Raw genomic sequence first — 18,077 nt, forward strand, 5'->3', positions numbered from 1 at the left:
TTGTTTTAGGTGGTTTACAAGCTTTCTCCCACGCATCTCAACAATCCTTCCAACACATTAAGAACTACTATCCCAATTTAACTTTTCATTTGTTTCATTTGGGCAAGGTCATGTAGAAAGCAAATGGGAGAGAAAGGACTCCAGCTCAGGTGTAAATTCTAAAGCAATCCTTCCTCCATTACAGACCAACGCCCTTCAGAGGGTACAGGGATGATTATTATCCCTTTCAGAAGGAAAAGGCGTAATGAATTCAATATTCTCATTTTTTTTTAATGGAGAACTAGGATGGTAGGCAGGTCAGGGGCTCTGCCCTCAAACTTTTCAGGCACATTCAAATGCAAATGAGTATCAAAGAGGCACTGTCAGTTGACCAAGCATCTGCTCCCACCAGAACTTCCCACCGCAGACAAGTACTTTAATCTCTTACTCTGGTTCCCAGAGAAGAGGGAATAGTACCTAGATTCCAGAATTTATCCCCGGGGAGAACAAAGACTCACATGAGATACTATAAATGAAGAATTTTTTTTATATTAAAAACATAAGATCGGGGCACCTGGGTGGCTTGGTTGGTTAAGTTTCGGACTCTTGATTTTGGCTCAGGTCATGATCTCATAGTCGTGGGATGGGGGGCCCTGAGTCTGGCTGAGCATGGAGCCTGCTTGGGATTCTCTCTCCCTCTTCCCTGCTCATGCTCTCTCAAACATTTAAAAACATACATACAAAGATCTCTATTTTCAGCCTGGAGAATGGTGCTTTATGTCTATCATATGTGACTAACAACTGGCAATGCTGGCTCTGGTCATTTCTAGGACTAAAGAATTTTAGAAGCAGATAACCCTTTATCGCTCTGGAAGGAGGGGCCCTCCTCCAATTAACATAGGAGAACCTGAAGCTTAGTTTCTACTGGCAGAATAAAGACTCCACATCCCGTTATTGTGCTTTGTAAACTCTACTTCCTTTAATTGAAAATGAACTTCTTGAGTAGGATTCGTTGATCTTTTTAGCTCCTGAAGGGGGCCAAATGGAATATCAGTATCTCAAATACTCTACTGCAACAGTGAATTAGTGGACACATTTGTAAGACAGGTTAGTCTTGCAACCTCACCTTTTAGAAGTATCACTAAGACACAGGAGCGGTGGTTAAACGCATGCATACGTTTGTCACCAGACTCTGCACTTCAAACGAGTTCATTCGATGGCACGTGAATTTTACCTCACAAAAAGCGACTTAAAATCAGGGACGGGAACAGTGTAAACCTACTAAAAAACGTAAGCCCCTTGCGGAAAGACGTTGCCTTGTTCACTCCCAAATTGCACCTCCAGCACTAGCACAAAGTAGTCTGTTTGACGTGTATTTTACTGAATATTTGCGCCCCGCGGGTTTTGCATTCAACAAGTAAGCGTTTAAGTAAGTAATCCCATGAGCGACCCACTTTCCGACGTGTTCTCGAAGAACTCCCCGCACTAATTCAAATTCTAACTTCGGACTGCATGAAAATCAAACCTAGTGTTAATGCAGCAAGACTCGCATTTCCACAACCGCCTAACACGATACGCGACCCCTGCCTCCCCCAGGGTTTGCTCGGTGTCTGTACCACCTGCTTCCCCTGGCCCACGGCAAACCCCCGGACACGCCATTCCGCGAGCAAACAACGCATTCCACGCGTCTCCTGGGCGGGGCTTCGGAGTTCTTTAGCACAGAGCGGTAGAAGGACCTGACCTAAGGCCCGCTGCACACTGCCTGACCCCAGATACCCGCCCGCAGGATCCGCGCGCAGACCCCCGGCCCGTGTCCCCCAGGGATGCGGGGAAGACAGCCGGGGAGCACTGAGAAGACAGCCACCTGTCAGCCTCAAGTCCAGGAGAAAATTCTGGGATAGCTGCTTCACCGCTTGCAGCCTGAACAACTTAATGATTTCTCGAATCGTGGGCAACGGCGGAAGGCGGAAAGTGCTCAGCGTCCCAGAAGCAGCCATAAGGCCCCGCGAAACCACCCAAGCCGCTTGGCTAGTTTTTCACGCTGTTCTTAAATCGTCGGGGAGGGGAGAGGGAGGTGGCGGGAGTCTGGGAGCGTTAAGGCCCGCCTCCGAGCCCGCCTCCCAGCCCACCTCATTGGTCGGATGTGCCTCGCCGGAAGCGAAGAGGGCAGACAGGAAATCCGGGTGCACCCAGAGCTCCGGCTCCGCGTCTAGCTAAGCGCGGTGCAGGCTGGGTGTGCGCTACTTTTCCCTCGGCGGGCGGGGCCTCTCCCGGGTGGGAGGTGGCCAGAGCGGCCCGCGGAGGCGGGGCGAGGCGGGGCCTGGACTGGAAAGCGCAGGCGCGGATATGAGGATGGGTGGAGCCCCGCACACGCCTTGGTGAATTCTGGAGGGTGGGCGTGCCTACTTTCTCTGTGGGTAATTGTGGGAAAGCCACTGATTAGAGGCAAAGCTATTGGTGGCTAACAATTCTCTTTTATGGTGGGTGGTTTTAGAACCTTAGCACTGCAGGTGCCGGATGGCAGGTTTCTAACTTCTCTCAGCCTTAGTTTTTTCATCTGTGAAATGGATAATATCTGCTTAAAATTGCAAGCACTAAATGAGAAAGTTGCCCTGTGTGCAGATTCAGAACATAGTGCAATGCATGGCATACGGTAAGCCCGCAATCCATGGTGGTCGTTACTACTGTAATGATGTAGCAGATGAAGGCGACCCAGAAAGTTAAAGGGTTTGAACACAGTACAAAAGTGAGAAGGCTAGAAGTAGAATCCAATTCTTCTGACCCTTCTAAACATATTCTGTCAAGGAGAAAAGCCGCCTTGTTGAGAGTTTAGGAAGTCATGTATATTGAATATCGGTTTTTGAGCCTTTCGCTAACAGTCTTACATTACTAGTCTCAGGTCAGAGAAGAGGAAACAAAAACTTAGGTGATATAAATTAATTGATATTCACAAAGCTAGAAAATTGTGGAACCCAGATCCAGTCTAAGTTTCTGGACATGTATGGTGGCGGTTCTTTCTAGTCCTCTGCCTTTGCATTGACTACCAGTTGCCACTCCTTGTTTACTTTCCCAGAGCTTTCTTATTGCCCCTCCATGCTCCAAGTATTGCAGTCTCTTGCATAACCGGAAAGGTAAGGATGAAAAGGAAGGGAAATAAACGTGACAATACTAATAATAGCTAACATTCCCTGAGGTTTTCCAAAAATACCACGCTTCACAGCTGGGTGCTTTACAACTATTATCCCATTAATTGTTACAAAAGATAAAGGCTTAGAGAGGTTCAGCAAATTTTTTTCCTAGGCTGCATAGCTAATAAGTAGTGGAATCAGGATTTGAATCCACAAGTCTGTGTCCAGAGCCTGCTTTTTAAGCAGTGTAGTCAAGGTAGAGAGATCATTTGACTTGCCTTGAATGGTTACATCTAAGTACAAAGACTCAAATCTGAGTTTTGTCTTTCTATTATAACAGAAAAAACAACAAAGCAAAGAAAGACTGAAATCTCTCTGCTAGATAAGAGAATTTAGCTTTTCTGACCCTGGTTTTGCAAACTGCTGCATTGACCACAGTAAATCATAACATTTTTTTTTTTTTTAAGTTTTCAGAGAAGTAAGCTGAAAATCAAGCTAATGGAAAACCAAATAACTGGGGAGATGATATGAGTGAAATCAAATGAATGGAATTACCATTGAAGTCTCAATAGAAAACCCAAACAACTACCTTCTGTTACAGCAATATTAAAAAGAACTGTGAGATAATCTGACATACCTCCTAGCTTTAGAAAATTGGGAGGTGACTCTCAAAGAGATAAGGCAGTTTGCCCAAGGCAGCATAGAAATGTAGTTTGAAAGCCTAAACTCTTGATTCAGTGTCTTTATTTTCCACAACATACCGTACCTGGGAAGACATTCGTTCACAGTTACATTAATTATTTCATTTAGTCCTCAGAGTGTTCCTATGTGAATGAAATTATTATCCTTATTTTACTGTTAAGGAGTCATTTGACTTACCCAGGATCACACAGCAAAGTGTAGAAAGATTTAACTAGAGTGTTTTCTTTTCTGAGTTCTGATTTCATGGGCCACACCCCTCAAATATTAAATTATTTTTAAGTTAACTAATGTATGTTAATTTTATAATGTTATTTAAAAACAATTTTTTTAATGTTTATTTACTTTTGAGACAGAGAGAGACAGAGCATGAGCTGAGGAGGGGCAGAGAGAGAGGGAGACACAGAATCCGAAGCAGGCTCTGGGTGTCAGCGTATCCAAGCTGTCAGTAGAGCCCAGCGTGGGGCTCGAACTCACGGACTGTGAGATCATGACCTGAGCTGAAGTCAGACGCTTAACCGACTAAGCCACCCAGGCGCCCCTATAATGTTATTTAAATAAATGGAATTTGAATCTGAGTATAAGCTTAGGTTTACAGTTTTCATATGGTTATTTAACTAAAACAATTACAATAAATATATGCAAAGCTACAACATCAGTGCAAATGATGTTAAATCAGGGTGTTCAATCACTGCTCTTAATGCAGACTGGCAAGATTTTGTTCTCTTAAAAGTTCAGCTTACTAAGGTTATGGTGTGCCATGTAATGATTTTCTCATCAGTTTTCTGGATCTACATTACCACCAAATCTTTGCTCAGAATTGTTGCCCACGTGCCTTGCCTTTCTCTTGGAGGAAAACGGAAGCTACAAATTAAAGTCCACTTGTATCGGGGCGCCTGGGTGGCTCAGTCGGTTCAAGGGCCGACTTCAGCTCAGGTCATGATCTCGCAGTCCGTGGGTTTGAGCCCCACATCGGGCTCTGTGCTGACAGCTCAGAGCCTGGAGCCTGTTTCCGATTCTGTGTCTCCCTCTCTCTGACCCTCCCCTGTTCATGCTCTGTCTCTCCCTGTCTCAAAAATAAATAAAACGTTAAAAAAATTTAAAAAAAAAAGTCCATTTGTATCTGTTTTCATTAGCTTGGAAACAAATGAAGCTGAATTACTTGGCACTAATACTATCTCGAATATGTATATTGCATGGCAGTTGCAAGGAGGATATTCCGATGATCTAGAATGTGCTCCATGAACTTTTTAAAAAAAGATTAACACCAACATAAAAACACAAACAAAATTAAAAGGAGTGAAAACACATTTACATGGAGAATTTGTGGATTCCTGAGAATTTATCCTCACATCTAAATAGGAGAATTCCTGTCCTAAGCATGCTACATTCAGCAGTCAGCATTTCTGAGGTTACATGCTATTATTTTACAAGGCAGTTTCCCAAGTTATTTCACTTAATTCTCATTTCAATTCTGTGTTGTAGGTTTGCAAAGATATTAGATGAGCACCATTATGGTGTGGGTAAGCATGAGGCTGAATCTCAAACTCTGATCTTCTGAGTTTACTCTGCTGTTTTACCTCTGGCGTGTGTTAAATAATTGTTGAGCTGAATTTTTAAAATTCCATTTTAGGAGAATCTTCCAAGTTTTTAATAGTTCTTGAGATCTCATAAATACTGATCCTCAGTCCTTTAATTTTCAGAAAATTATGCATAACTCCCTGCAAAGCCTATGAAATCAGCAGGGGGTGTTTTAGTAGTATATTTCACATATTAATGCAAACGGTTTTATCCCTTAAAAGAGAAGTATGCAGTTTCATCAGTTTTGAAGCTTTGAAGTATCTGTTTCATCTAGATATAGATTTTATCATGCTAAAATATTATAATTAATACAGAAATTACTAGCCCCCCCTATCAGTGAAGATGAAGAACTACAAATGATTCAGACCAAACTATAATGCAGAATTCTAATTTTCATAAATCCCAGAATGGTTATATAGGAAAACCACTTATTATTTTAGCATTCATATTAATGAAAACGCCTATGTGACTTTATTTGGTATAAGTGATGTAGTGTCTATTTATAGGAACAGTGCTAATTCCAAAAGGTGGTGGTTTTACAGTTCTCTGAAATAGACTTGAAAGCCACAAAGAGCAATATCTTTCTGCCGTGTGGGAATTTTCAGAGAAAATTAAATGCGGCTCGGAATTACCAAACTGAACTTTACAAAATGACTGTGATGGCATGTGACGTGCCCTTTTCTGATTGTATTTTATAATTTCACATAATATGACTCAATACAACTCAGTGCTCTTGAGAAATATTAACGGCTGCATTTTGTACATAGGTTTTTTTTTTTTTAATGGTTGTTTGATGCCCACTGTTCACAAAGGAATCTAGTGACCTACGTAGAGGAAAGAAGGAAATACACGATAATTCTGAACAGACCAAATGCTTATTCTCTGGAGATAGAAGCAGGGCATTGTAGGGCAAGCAACACCGGCTAATTGCCTGAGGGAACCATGTAACAGTTACACTGTTTTTAAAAATATAGTGTTTACCACTATTCCGGGCAGTATTGGAAAGCCTGCTGATTATCCCCAAAGATCTGTGAATTATTGTCAAGTATCCTAATAAGGTGATGAGGATAGACAACACTTTTGACTCAGGGTGACTCACCTGTGGGTAGGTTTTGGGTTTTTTTTTTTTTTTCCCTGCACAATAAAGCAAAACCTTTTTGTGAGTGAAGAAAAAAAAATCAGCACATGCTAAAGGCATTGTAAAAAGAATTAGCCTTCATTATATTAATAGTTTTTAGCCTAAACCTCAACATTTAATTGCAAAAAAAAAAAAAAAAGGTTAAGAATAAATAACACTGTGAACATGAATACATTTGCCTGTAAGGCTTTTCCGTGCATTTAAAAACTGATGCAGGACCGAACTGCTCTGGGAAGGGAGTCGCTCTGGGTTCAACCAGTTATGGGCCTCCTTGGACATCTTGGTGGCAGCTCTGTCCCTCTGCAGCAAAAGGACGATGAGTGGACTAGTAAATAAGGCCACACCTGTTCCTTCTTTCTCTGTTCTAGGTCCTCCCTCCTTGACCATCACCACCTCAAGCCCTGGAAACCAAATGATGTAGGCAGTGGCCCCGGGTGCACTTTGGCCTGTGATCTGCCTTTTTCTGTACCAGTTAGTATGTTGGAATTAGTTCACAGCCACTGGCTGCCTAGTCTTCCAACTGAGAAGGAGCAGGTGAAGACAAGAGGAAGAAGGCTGGGGAGTCTTGCTCAACCTTGATCAGGAGAGCCAGAGCGGGCTTTTGGCATCTTTTCATTTCCCTTTTGGGCCACATGGAGCCTGGTGTCTTCAGAGTGCTGTTGGACTTAACCACATTCCTCTACCCTACTAGACTTCCCCTCCCCCAAATCATCCCAAATTAATACTTTCCTCACTATTCTCTGCATTTCCAATTTGAACTGTCTTTCCCCTAGAGAATTTCAGCTATTGGGTATTGGGTGAAGTGACCTAGAACAAGCTTTCTTATTCATCATTCCGGTTGATGATGATGTTCTCCAGTTTGGGAATTGGGACCAGGCAGACATCGTGGTCAGAAGTCTAGGTGGGCAACTTCCCCACCCCCCTCACCTGAGATGAGGGTCTAGATGGGTCACTCCTGCTTCAGATATCACAGTGGATGCTCAGGAGAAAGGAGGAGGGAAAATCACTGTTAGCCCCTCCCACTTTAGCCTCATCTTGAAGAGGGAAGCCCCATTGTTCCTCATTTCCCGTCCACACTTGAGCCCACTCCATCCTTGCCTCTAATGTGACTAACATCAAGAGTCCCAAGGATCCCCGTGTTTCCAAATCCAAAGGACACTTACCTATTCTCACCTTACTTAATGTGGAACAACGGTAGTTCGATTTAGCAACACTTACTACGTAGCCTGCCAAATTCTAGGTGCCGTGCCCATATTAACTTTCTAAACATATGGTCCCCTTTTACTAATGAGGAAACCGGAGCACAGAGAAGTTGAGTGTCCAAGTTCATGTAGCTCCTCCCTGAGAAGAAGCTCGAGCTCAGACCATGTGACTGTCACATCCACACACCTCCACTCTCGGCTGTGTTGACTCCTGAAATGGCTGGCAGTTGACCCCTCTTTGGAGCACTCCGTTCTCTCAACTTCTACTAAAGCCTCAGGAGCCGCCTTCTCTTCTACCCAGACTCTCAAGTATATCATTTCTCAGGGCTCAGTGCGAGATCTTTTTTTCTCTCTCTCCGGCTTCTTCCTAGACAATCTCATTAATTTTCATGGATTGCGTGCCCCTTTTGTACTGATGCTTCTCAAACGTATTTCCGGCTCCAAACCTGCATTTACAACTGGCTGCTTTATGTGCCGCCGGGAGATCTCTCTGATACCTCAGTCAGGATGTGCTCAAATCCAGTGCTTGCTTTTCTCTGCCTGCTCTCTTCTGCTTGTGTAGTTTTCTCTACCTTCTGCTTTTTGGTTGCCTTCTCTTTTTCCATGTGTCGTCATTAAGGGTGCCTCCTCAGCTAGAACTCTTCTTGTCAAATACTAACAGGAAAGAAAGCTAATTTGACCTTTGATTACTTTTCCATAAAGTTTGCTTTTACATTGTTTCCTCTAACATTTTATTTCTGGGAGATTCTTTTTTTTTTTTTTTTTTTTTTTTTTTTTTTTGAGAGCGAGCACGAGCACACGTGCATGCACATATGCCCACGCATAGGGAAAGGACAAAGAGAATCTTAACCAGGCTCCACGCTCAGCGCAGAGCCCAACTTGGAGCTCGATCTCCCTACCCTGAGATCATGACCTGAGCTGAAATCAAGAGGCAGACCCTTAATGAACTGAGCCACCCAGGCACCCCTAGGATAGTCTAAATAACTGTGGTATCAACACATTTCCTCAAAGGCGTCCATTTTGGTAGAACAAACCCAGAGCAAGCAACAGTTCCCTCTCCTCTCTATGTGTCAGTTAACGCACCTACCAAGAGGTGGCAGACAGCGCCTAACAATCAGAAAGGATGGACGAGGTCTTGGACCTGGAGCAGGATCCTGGAGGCTCCTCTCAGTCCAAGCACAATTCTTTGGTTGCCGGTTGGTGAGGACTGCTAGGGAGTTCCGTGGGAGAATCCGGCGTGGCTCTAATACCAAGGGGAGGTACTTAGGGAACCTAGAAACATCTACTAAAATAGGGTACAACAGGTGTGGCTATACCCTATCGTGACATTTTAACAAAAATGGGGCACTCGGTAAATCCCAATCAGTCCTGGTTTTGCCCAAGGGACTGCCTCCTGTATGACTCTGTGCCTCAGTCCTTGTTTCCTGTGGAGTCCTTGTCTCCTTCCATACGGCTACACTTTTTGTTGTTGGTTTTCTTTCTTTTTTTTTTCTTTTTCTTTTTTCTTTTTTGCCTGTCTACCTTACTAGAATGTGGGAACCAGGACAACAGGTCAGTATCTGTTCACTAACATCAACTGATTATTCACCTCGCATACAGCCTGAAACACAGTTAACTATTTAATAAATATTTGCTAAATTGGGGCACCTGGGTGACTCGGCTGCGCGTTCAACTCTTGATTTTGGCTCAGGTCATGATGTCAGGGTCATGGGATAGAGCCTCATGTTGGGCTCTGCGGTTGGCGTGCAGCCTGCTTAAGATTCTACCTCCCTCCACCGCTCATGATCTCTTTCTTTCTCTCTAAATTAATAAATAAATATTTGCTAAATAAATGAATGAAAAGGACTCCCTTCTGATTAGAGAAGACTATATTTTTCTCTATAGGAATGTGAGACTCCAAAAATTCAAACTGTTCTCAAACCTTAAAAAGTTTGGGTAGACTTTTTGTAGAATGCCTGGCATTCCTTCCTGAGAGCACCTATTCTGAAATGATCACATCATCCTCTCCAAACAGTCTCTCTTTCTCCAGGATTTCCAAATCTTCTCATGTCCTGTCTTTAGCCTAAATTTTTTTTCCTAGTTCCTATTCCCCACTTAGAGTAAAAAATTCAAACTTCTTGTCCTACGTATCATATCTCAGTATAGCATGCAGCATAATATACTGCATTATAATAATACAGTGTAGGATCTCCTTTGTCAGACTCTCAGTTCTACAAAAGGAACAATGTACTTCATTCATCTTTATGTATTTTGCATTAGCACAGTGCCTGGCACACAACAGGTGCTCAAGATACATTTCTTGAACAGACCCAAACAGTGGAGATTTTTTTTTTTTTCATTTTGGACATATAAACTGTTCAGCAAGGTGCTGAACAGAGCAGCAGGGGCGCTGAAGTCAGGCAAATTTGAGTCAGAATCCAAGCTCCACTCTCCTTCTGCTTCTGTGACCTTGGGCAAAGTATTTCAGCTTTTCGAAACTCAGTTTCTGTGGTGGGCAAAATAACAACTCCCGATTTCCACATCCAATTTTCTGGAATCTGTGAATATGTTAGGTTACACAGCCAAGGGGAATTAAGGTCGCAGATGAACTTTAGCTTGCCAACTGGCTGATTTTAAGATAGATTATCCTGGATTATCTGGGTGAGCGCGATATAATCACCAGGGTCCCTAAAATTGGAAGACGGAATTGTAAGAGAGACCCAAAGAAACTGCAGCATGAAAAGAAAATGGCCCAAAGTGGCTGACTTTGAAGATGAAGGAAGGGGGTTAAGAGCTCAGAGGATACAACCTTTAAGGTGTCGTCTCTGGAAAATGGAATGATAAGGAAATGAATCCTTCCATAGGAACCACAGAGAACAACACAGATCTGCCGACCTCTTGGTGGTAGCCCAGTGAGACAGGCTTCACCCTCTGAAGTATGGAATTGTGAGATAAATTTACGTTGTTTCGAGCCAACAAGTTTGTGGTAATTTGTTACAGCAGCCGAGGAAACTAACATAGTTTCTTTAACCATAGTGTGAGAATAGTAATAGGTAACATATTACAAAAATTTTGCAATATTAAAATATCACAAAATACTATATCACTATATCTCATAAGATAATGCATATGAGAGACCAAATATAGTGCCAACACATTGAAAATATTTCATAAATGTTCATGCTTTTCCCCTTTCTCTTCCTGTCTGAACACACTTATCTAGCGGATAGATATAAATCTAGCTATATGCAATCAACATTGAATTGTTAATACTCTTATGGTATTGAAATCAAATAACCATTAGAATGTTGTTCCTTTATTGTTGTAACATATGACAAAGTGAGCTCAGAGGATTACCTGCCCATTTATTATTCTGTGGCTCTCATGAAAGATGACTTTCCCTTCTGCAGATTTTTATTGAGCTTGGCGGTTGAATATTAACTCTTTATTCTTTTTTTCATTATTCAGAGACGCTGACAATTTTAACGATAGAGAATTATCTTAAGGATAGGATTACAAATGTTATACTTTAGAAAAAAATGTGTTATTTGATCTTACTACCACCCAGTTTAAAAACTGTCATAATTTTAGCCCATTCAGTACTTCTCTTTTTCCTTTTGGGGAGGGGAAGGCAAAGAAGGGTAAGGGGTTGTAACTGGCAGAGAGGTTCAGGAAACAGTTATACCAAATCAGGTGGCAATACAAAACATAAAATATTAAATTATCATTATAAAATGTTAAATTGTGTTGTGAAATGCATATGCATGATGTCATGACTGAAATCCTGTAACTTTAGACTTGAAACAGTTTGCTCAGGGGGCACCTGGGTGGCTCAGTTGGTTAAGTGCCCAACTCTTGATCTCAGCTCAGGTCTTGATCTCAAGGTTGTGAGTTCAAGCCCTGCATTGGGCTTTATGCTGGGTGTGAAACCTACTTTAAATAAACAAACAAACACAAAAAAACAGTTTGCTCAGGAGTCCTGTGAATGGGCGAGACTATGGGGAGAAAAATGGGAGAGCTGGCTTAGGGCTATCATAACTACCATAGTTAATTTACATTATATTATGTTCATTATGTTACATCACATCATTGTTTTAATCATATCATATCCCATTGTACCATATATCATGTTATAATTTATACATTACCTATATTGTGAGTTAAATAAATAGAGTTGTGGTTTTAGCTAGACATCCAATAGTGACAAACTATTATTTCCTTAGGAAAAATGCCTCCTAAATTCCAATGAATTTATAAATAATCTGCTACAAATTGCCAAACTGCATTCTGGAAACTAGCCCTCTTATTCTTTTTCTCTTGAACTTCAGTCTGCAGCTGCTTCATATTCTTCATATGTATTTTTCAAACTTTTCAGGCTGTGACTCACAGTAAAAATGCCACTTATATTGTGACCCTGTACACACATCCACATGCATGATTTTCATAAAACACTTAACCTAACTATGTGTGATGCACTCTCTTTTCTAAAAACCGATTGTTACAATATATTATACTAATTTTTAACACTCAGCGATGGATTATGATCTGCCAAGATCTCTGCCATTCTTCCTGCGATGACTACTCTGTGATTCATATGACACATTTATTTTGTTTGTTTTTTTTAAATTTTGAAGTGCTAGCAGGACAGATCACCAGCAAATGCAATAGATGGGTAGTTTCTTTTTTTCTTGAATAAATGCACATACCGTCCAGTTATTATAAAATATACTGATTTATGCCATATCAGAAGATCAAAGACTGTTTTCTCACTCTCTCATATGAATTGCCTTTTGGGGGGGGTCTTATGGTACATACCCATTTCTGGAATATAAGCAGAACAGAGCATTTTGCTTCTTTTCTGTTGGATGTATCTGTTGGATACCTTCACTGTTCGGGGAAGACTTGGGAAGAGATGGGCTCGGAAGCTTCTACAATTTGGAAGGCTCTCTTTAAGAGAAAGAATACAGACTTATAAATCCACAATTAGATATGAAAGCAGTAGTTATTTGGAATAAGGAAAGAAACCCTAAGACGTGACAAATATTTAATGACAAAGAGCACAAACATCACAACATCCACCAAAGTGACCAAATAATTTTTATAATTAACTGCTTTCATACTTCTTACATTTATTTATTTTTGAGAAACAGAGTGAGACAAAGCGTGAGCAGGGGAGGGGCAGAGAGAGAAGAAGACACAGAATCTGAAGCAGGCTCCAGGCTCTGAGCAAGATGTCAGCACAGAGCCTTATGCGGGGCTCGAACCCACGAATCGTGAGACCACGACCTGAGCCGAAGTCGGACGCTTAACTGACTGAGCCACCCAGGTGCCCCACTACTTTCGTACTTCTTTAATAATTTTTCCCCTACATTTCTGGAAGCAAACTCTTTGGTTCCCTCTTCATATGTTAAGGCTTGGGGAATATGTCCCATAGAAAGAATAGAAAGATAATGGAGTTTTTCCTCTACCATGATTGATTAAAATTTCATTTTTGTTTTTGTTTTTGACAGTTTAGAAACATTTCTTGCAGCTTTATAACTTATTATTGGCAATGTCATATACATTGTCGGGATTGTTGTCAAAGTTGGAAAACCTATTTTTTGCAAATATCAAGTTTTTTTGTGCAGTGTCTAATTTTAAACAGTTTGAATTAATGACACTCATTAACCAATTTGTCATAGATGCCCTCATTGTAGTGAGGTAAGTTTATATTATATTCATTGATGTCAGCATTTGGTGTTAAATAATCAAGATATTTAATTTTTTCCAGTGTATTTATATGATTCTCTCCTCTTTATTAATTGGATTATCAAACAATCCAGGAGCCTATTCATTATTTCTACTCAATTTATTTATTCCTCTTAATAACTTACTCCACTTGATATGATGGAGTTTTTTGTTGCAGTTCACTTTTGATATAGGAATACTTTCTACTGATTTTATTGCTCTATTCATCACTATCTCTTTTCTGTTTTACCCATTACTTTTTCTAATCTATCTCTCAATTCTTTAATTCCTTAGATTTAAAGATATAGAAAACACGTTCCAAATTCACACAAATCAGCTGTCTAGAATACTGTGTTTGTTTTACTGGAACGTTCTAAAATACTATTCCACATTTCGGTTAAAATGTGTATTCCTAACTCAGTTTTCCCTTTTGCCAGATATTTCAAGGGACCCTCCGCCACCAGAATACCACCTAGAAAGGGACAACGGTCTTAACTGCAGTGAAAATGTCTCACTTTTGCAAATTTTACAAAGACACACAACCACGTGAATACATTTCCAGGGTGCTCCCGGGGCCTTGAAGGAGTCTTGTTCAGATGAAAAGCCTGAAAGCTTCCCGAAGGGGTCCACCTGCAGTGTGTAGGGGTAAGGCCAGATTAAATGACCTCCAGGGACACCGTCATCGGAGGACTCGTCATGCCACGAAGGCAGTACAAGAGCTCCTTTACAATATGGGCATCATAGTTCCTACCTCCCCAAAGTCAGATTCTAAGGCAAGGACTTGGGATGCAGGCAGGTCATTTATCTGACAGGTGAGTCCAGGAATCACAAGTGAGGAAATTGGAAACATGTGATAGGAAAGGGAGAAAAACCAACTAATGTGGTTAAAAAGTGGTTTAATGAATGGTAGGGCTCTACAACAACTAAGGCTCAATCCCACCAGAGACTCTTGGAAAAAGTTTGTAAAGCCCAACACCCGAGATTCCCCACTGGAAGCTGGGGAGGCTCCAGAAGCCCTCAGAATGGAAGACAGTGGTGTGTGTGTGGCGGGGGGGTGGGGGGAAGGTGGGGAGCTCTCAGTCTGCCCACCTGCGCAGCTGCAGGTGAAGTCCGGAGGACCTGGGGAGATAGGGCAAGAATGTGTGGCACCTGCTTCACCGTGTGAATCCCAGCCCACCTGAGAATTTGGGGACTCACAGTTATTTAGAGTGATAAGGAATCTTCAGTGCTATGAACCATTCTTATTCCATCATGATGAGTGAAGTCAGAGAAGAGGTTGAAAGACAGTGTGGCATCATCCTGACTTGCCAACAAAAGTTCTCTAATCCCTGTGATTAAATTGTAGAATCGAGACATTTTGAGCTAGAGTTAAGTATTTTCTTTAAGCCCCAAGGGAGCACAGTTTGAATTTCCAATTCCCTTCACCCCCTTCTAGGTGTCAGGAAAAGTAGTGAAACATTTTTGAATATACCAAAAAGAAACCATTCATTCGTGAGAATGAACATTACCTTTTTGTAATTTTTTTTATTTTTTAAATTTTACTTATTTATTTTTTAATATTTGTTTTTGGGAGAGTGCAAGTGGGGGAGGGGCAGAGAGAAGGGGACAGAGGATCCAAAACAGCCTGTCAGCACAGAGCCCGATGTGGGGCTTGAACTCACAAACTGTGAGATCATGACTGAGCTGAAGTCGGACGCTCAACCAACTGAGCCACCCAGGCACCCCATGAATATTGCCTTTCTAAGGGCTCCTGTGGTGTATCCTCTTTCATTGTGAGGAAGGAAAACCTTGACCACTTTATTCTCAGGTACTATGGTCACCTATTTAAGACTGGAATTACAATGGCTCAAGGGAGAAAAAGAAAACATTTGGTTCTTATCCAAACTCAGTCAACTTTATGAACCTTGAGAAGCCATTTCCTTTCTCTGTGCCTCAGTTTCCTCATCTATATGATAGAAGGCTTGGATCGGTTGACCCTAAAGTCCACTTCTGTCTCTGCGGTACTGTCACTGGAAAAATTAAGGGCTGTGTGTCGTGAGGCATGGGTCTTACCGTGACGCTGTGGCCTTGGCCAAATAGGTTAGCCTTTTTGACCTGAGGTTTTGTCAAGTGAAAAATGAAGGGCCTGGGTTAGCTCTTCTTTATGTACACCTCTGCTGTACATAACCCAACGAAATAAAAATGTTGGCGGAGATGATCTGGAAGCAGGCACAGAAGGAAGCCCAGCCTGGCCACTGGGTGGCGATCTCGTTCCATGTTAAGAAAGGATTTTCTAGCTTTTACCAGTAGGGCCAAAGTTTGAATTAACCAAGTGTAGTGAAGAAAGATTTTCAAAAGGATACTGAAATAAAATCAGGTCAGCAAAAACCCAGAATTATGGTGGAATGACAATAAATAGCAATGCCAAATAGGAGACATAAAATCCCTATGGTCCAGGCAGTAAAATATAGAGGGGTATATGAGAGTTGTGTTTTGGGTATTATTTAAAGGAATATAGGGAGAGGAGTACATTGTAAATTTATATGGTTTTTGAGAAACATGATTTAAAAGTTAACTCTACCATTTAAAGATTTAACTTGCAGAGTAACCAAATACCTTAAAACCGCTGGAGTGTAAAAGCCTGCCCCTACAAAAAGTAAACCAAGTCAACAGACATTTGTGATTTCTTTTGCCTAAATATAAAGGAAACACATAAGGGAATTCTAATCCTGTTCCAATAGTTTAGTATTAAAGAAAATGAGCCAAGCCACAAGTTCTGAGCTTCTTCGCATTTTATCAGAGACCACGGTCTCTGCCAGGCTATCTAGCTTACCTTTAGGATTTGGGAATGATGGCTCCCAGAGTTAATGATCTAGATTGGTGTCCTCGGGGCCTTGAGTCGAGGTCCGTTTCTGTGGAGATGAACGAGCACCAGTAGGAACGCAGGGAGGATAGAGGCTTTCTGATCACAGTGCTGCCCACCTCTATGTCTAGGAAAGGTTATATTCAAAAGAAAAACCTAATCTCCCCCGATGAAGCACCAGTGAACATGAAGAGGAAAGCCCAAGGGCTTGGGGAGAGGGTAATGCTGGAGAACCGGACTCTGGCGTGTAACCTTCGCCCTCGCACACATTGCAAATCACGTCTCGTACAGCGAGCAGAGAGCCCGTGGCAGGAAGAGGGATTGGCCACCGCCTGCCATTTTCCCCTGCAGATTGCTCTGCTTGCCCGCCCTGCTAGTTTTCTCCCAGTTACTCCTTATCCTCCCTCGGAAGGTGGGTGCAGGTTTCTCCTGAAGGCCAAAGTGTGGGCCTCATGGTTCCGGTTGCCATGGCTGCTGCTTTTCTCCCCATTCCTTTGATACATTAGCTATTAGCTTACATAATCCTCCCGCAGGAGGATGTCCCCATTCAAAAGAAAAAAAAAAAAAACTTATATTGCTAAGTAACCTTTAACAGTGAATAGCATTCATTATGCATTTGCTTCATGAGACAAAGGCATTGTTTGCTCTATTTCAGGTGATAACCGTGGATCAAAGGCACCGAGACCAGAATGTACTTTAGAAGAGCCAGCAGAGACGGTATGGAAATAATGCTTAGCATTTATGGCGCACTTTATACTCTCAAAGGATCCTGCAATTATTAATTATCCCACACAATAGCTCTTTGAGGAAGGTCAGTGTCATTAGCTGTATTTGGTGGATGAAGAATCAGATAGCAGTTGGGTGATTCCCTGCACCCCCATCATTTAAAGATCTCGGGTCAAAGCAGACCCAGGGGTGGGGATTGCGGGAAATTATGAAGTAGCTAAAGGGTAAACAGACCAAAGCTGCCCCTTCTGAGGCTCCATTTCCTTTGATCTGGCTTTTGAAAATCCTCTGAACAGAACCTTGTTCTGGACCTGGACACTGCCCACCCCACCCCACCCCACCCCACCCCCCACCTAGCCCCAAAGCCTGGTTCCTCTTGCTCTTGTCTTTTCTACCTATCCATGGTTTTCTTTGAAACTTCATTCCCTTTTCTTCTTTTTTTCTTTCTTTCTTCCTTTCTTCCTTTCTTTTCTTTCTTTCTCTTCCTTCCTGCCTTCCTTCCTTCCTTCTTGTCTTTCTTTGTTTGTTTGTTTCTTCCTTTCTACCTTAATTGAGTACTTATTGTTGTTGATGTGGGCAGGAATGTGTAAAGAAAAAAAAAAGCCCTGATTCTCAAATGATTGCTGTGTTCAGAAACTTTTATTTTCTAGCAGCGACACCAGCACAACCCCCTCCTGGAAGATGCTGAAGGCGGAAGGAGCAGGTGTCCCTGTGAAGGACCATGCTGAGGAGGTGTTGGCTGTCCAGCAGTAGGGCTCCTGGAGACCCCGGGGGAGAGGAGATAGAAGTAAGGTGTCCCGAATGTTGGCTACTTCACATTTTTGCCTGAGGCTAGCCTTCTATTGGCTAGTATTAGAAGCTCATATTCTGTAGTGTTTTTATTATTTTGTGGGATGTCTTCCTTTTTTATGGGAATATAAACAATTGGAAAATAGGTGCTAATTCTTACAGCACACAGCTATTGAAGGAAATAATAGCATGAAGAGCCACCTTGTGTTGATTAAGGCTCTGCTTAGTGCTTTACAATGCTGGTCTTGGCTGAGCCTCCCAATGACCTTTGAGGCAGCCCTTGTTAT

The 18,077-nt window shown here is 41.9% G+C and overlaps 1 protein-coding gene across 3 annotated transcripts in view; it reads right to left on the reverse strand.

Annotated features, from left to right (window-relative positions):
- TFB1M (transcription factor B1, mitochondrial) overlaps positions 1 to 16,707 on the reverse strand; it is a 79,588-nt gene extending 62,881 nt beyond the window's left edge. Inside the window, exons 1-2 of one of the 3 annotated variants that reach the window (XM_042987373.1) lie at positions 16,246 to 16,707; positions 12,522 to 12,653 (exon numbers count right to left, since the gene is read on the reverse strand). In XM_042987373.1, coding sequence (XP_042843307.1) covers positions 12,522 to 12,552 — 31 coding nt within the window. In that variant the 5' untranslated portion in view covers positions 12,553 to 12,653; positions 16,246 to 16,707. Of the gene's footprint in view, positions 1 to 1,105; positions 1,212 to 1,843; positions 2,091 to 12,521; positions 12,654 to 16,245 lie in introns of those variants that run through there. The other 2 variants (XM_007097218.3, XM_042987372.1) reach the window with 2 other exon arrangements.
- Positions 16,708 to 18,077: the final 1,370 nt, after the last annotated feature.

This window comes from Panthera tigris, chromosome B2 (genome assembly GCF_018350195.1).
Source record: "Panthera tigris isolate Pti1 chromosome B2, P.tigris_Pti1_mat1.1, whole genome shotgun sequence".
Lineage (NCBI taxonomy): Eukaryota > Metazoa > Chordata > Mammalia > Carnivora > Felidae > Panthera > Panthera tigris.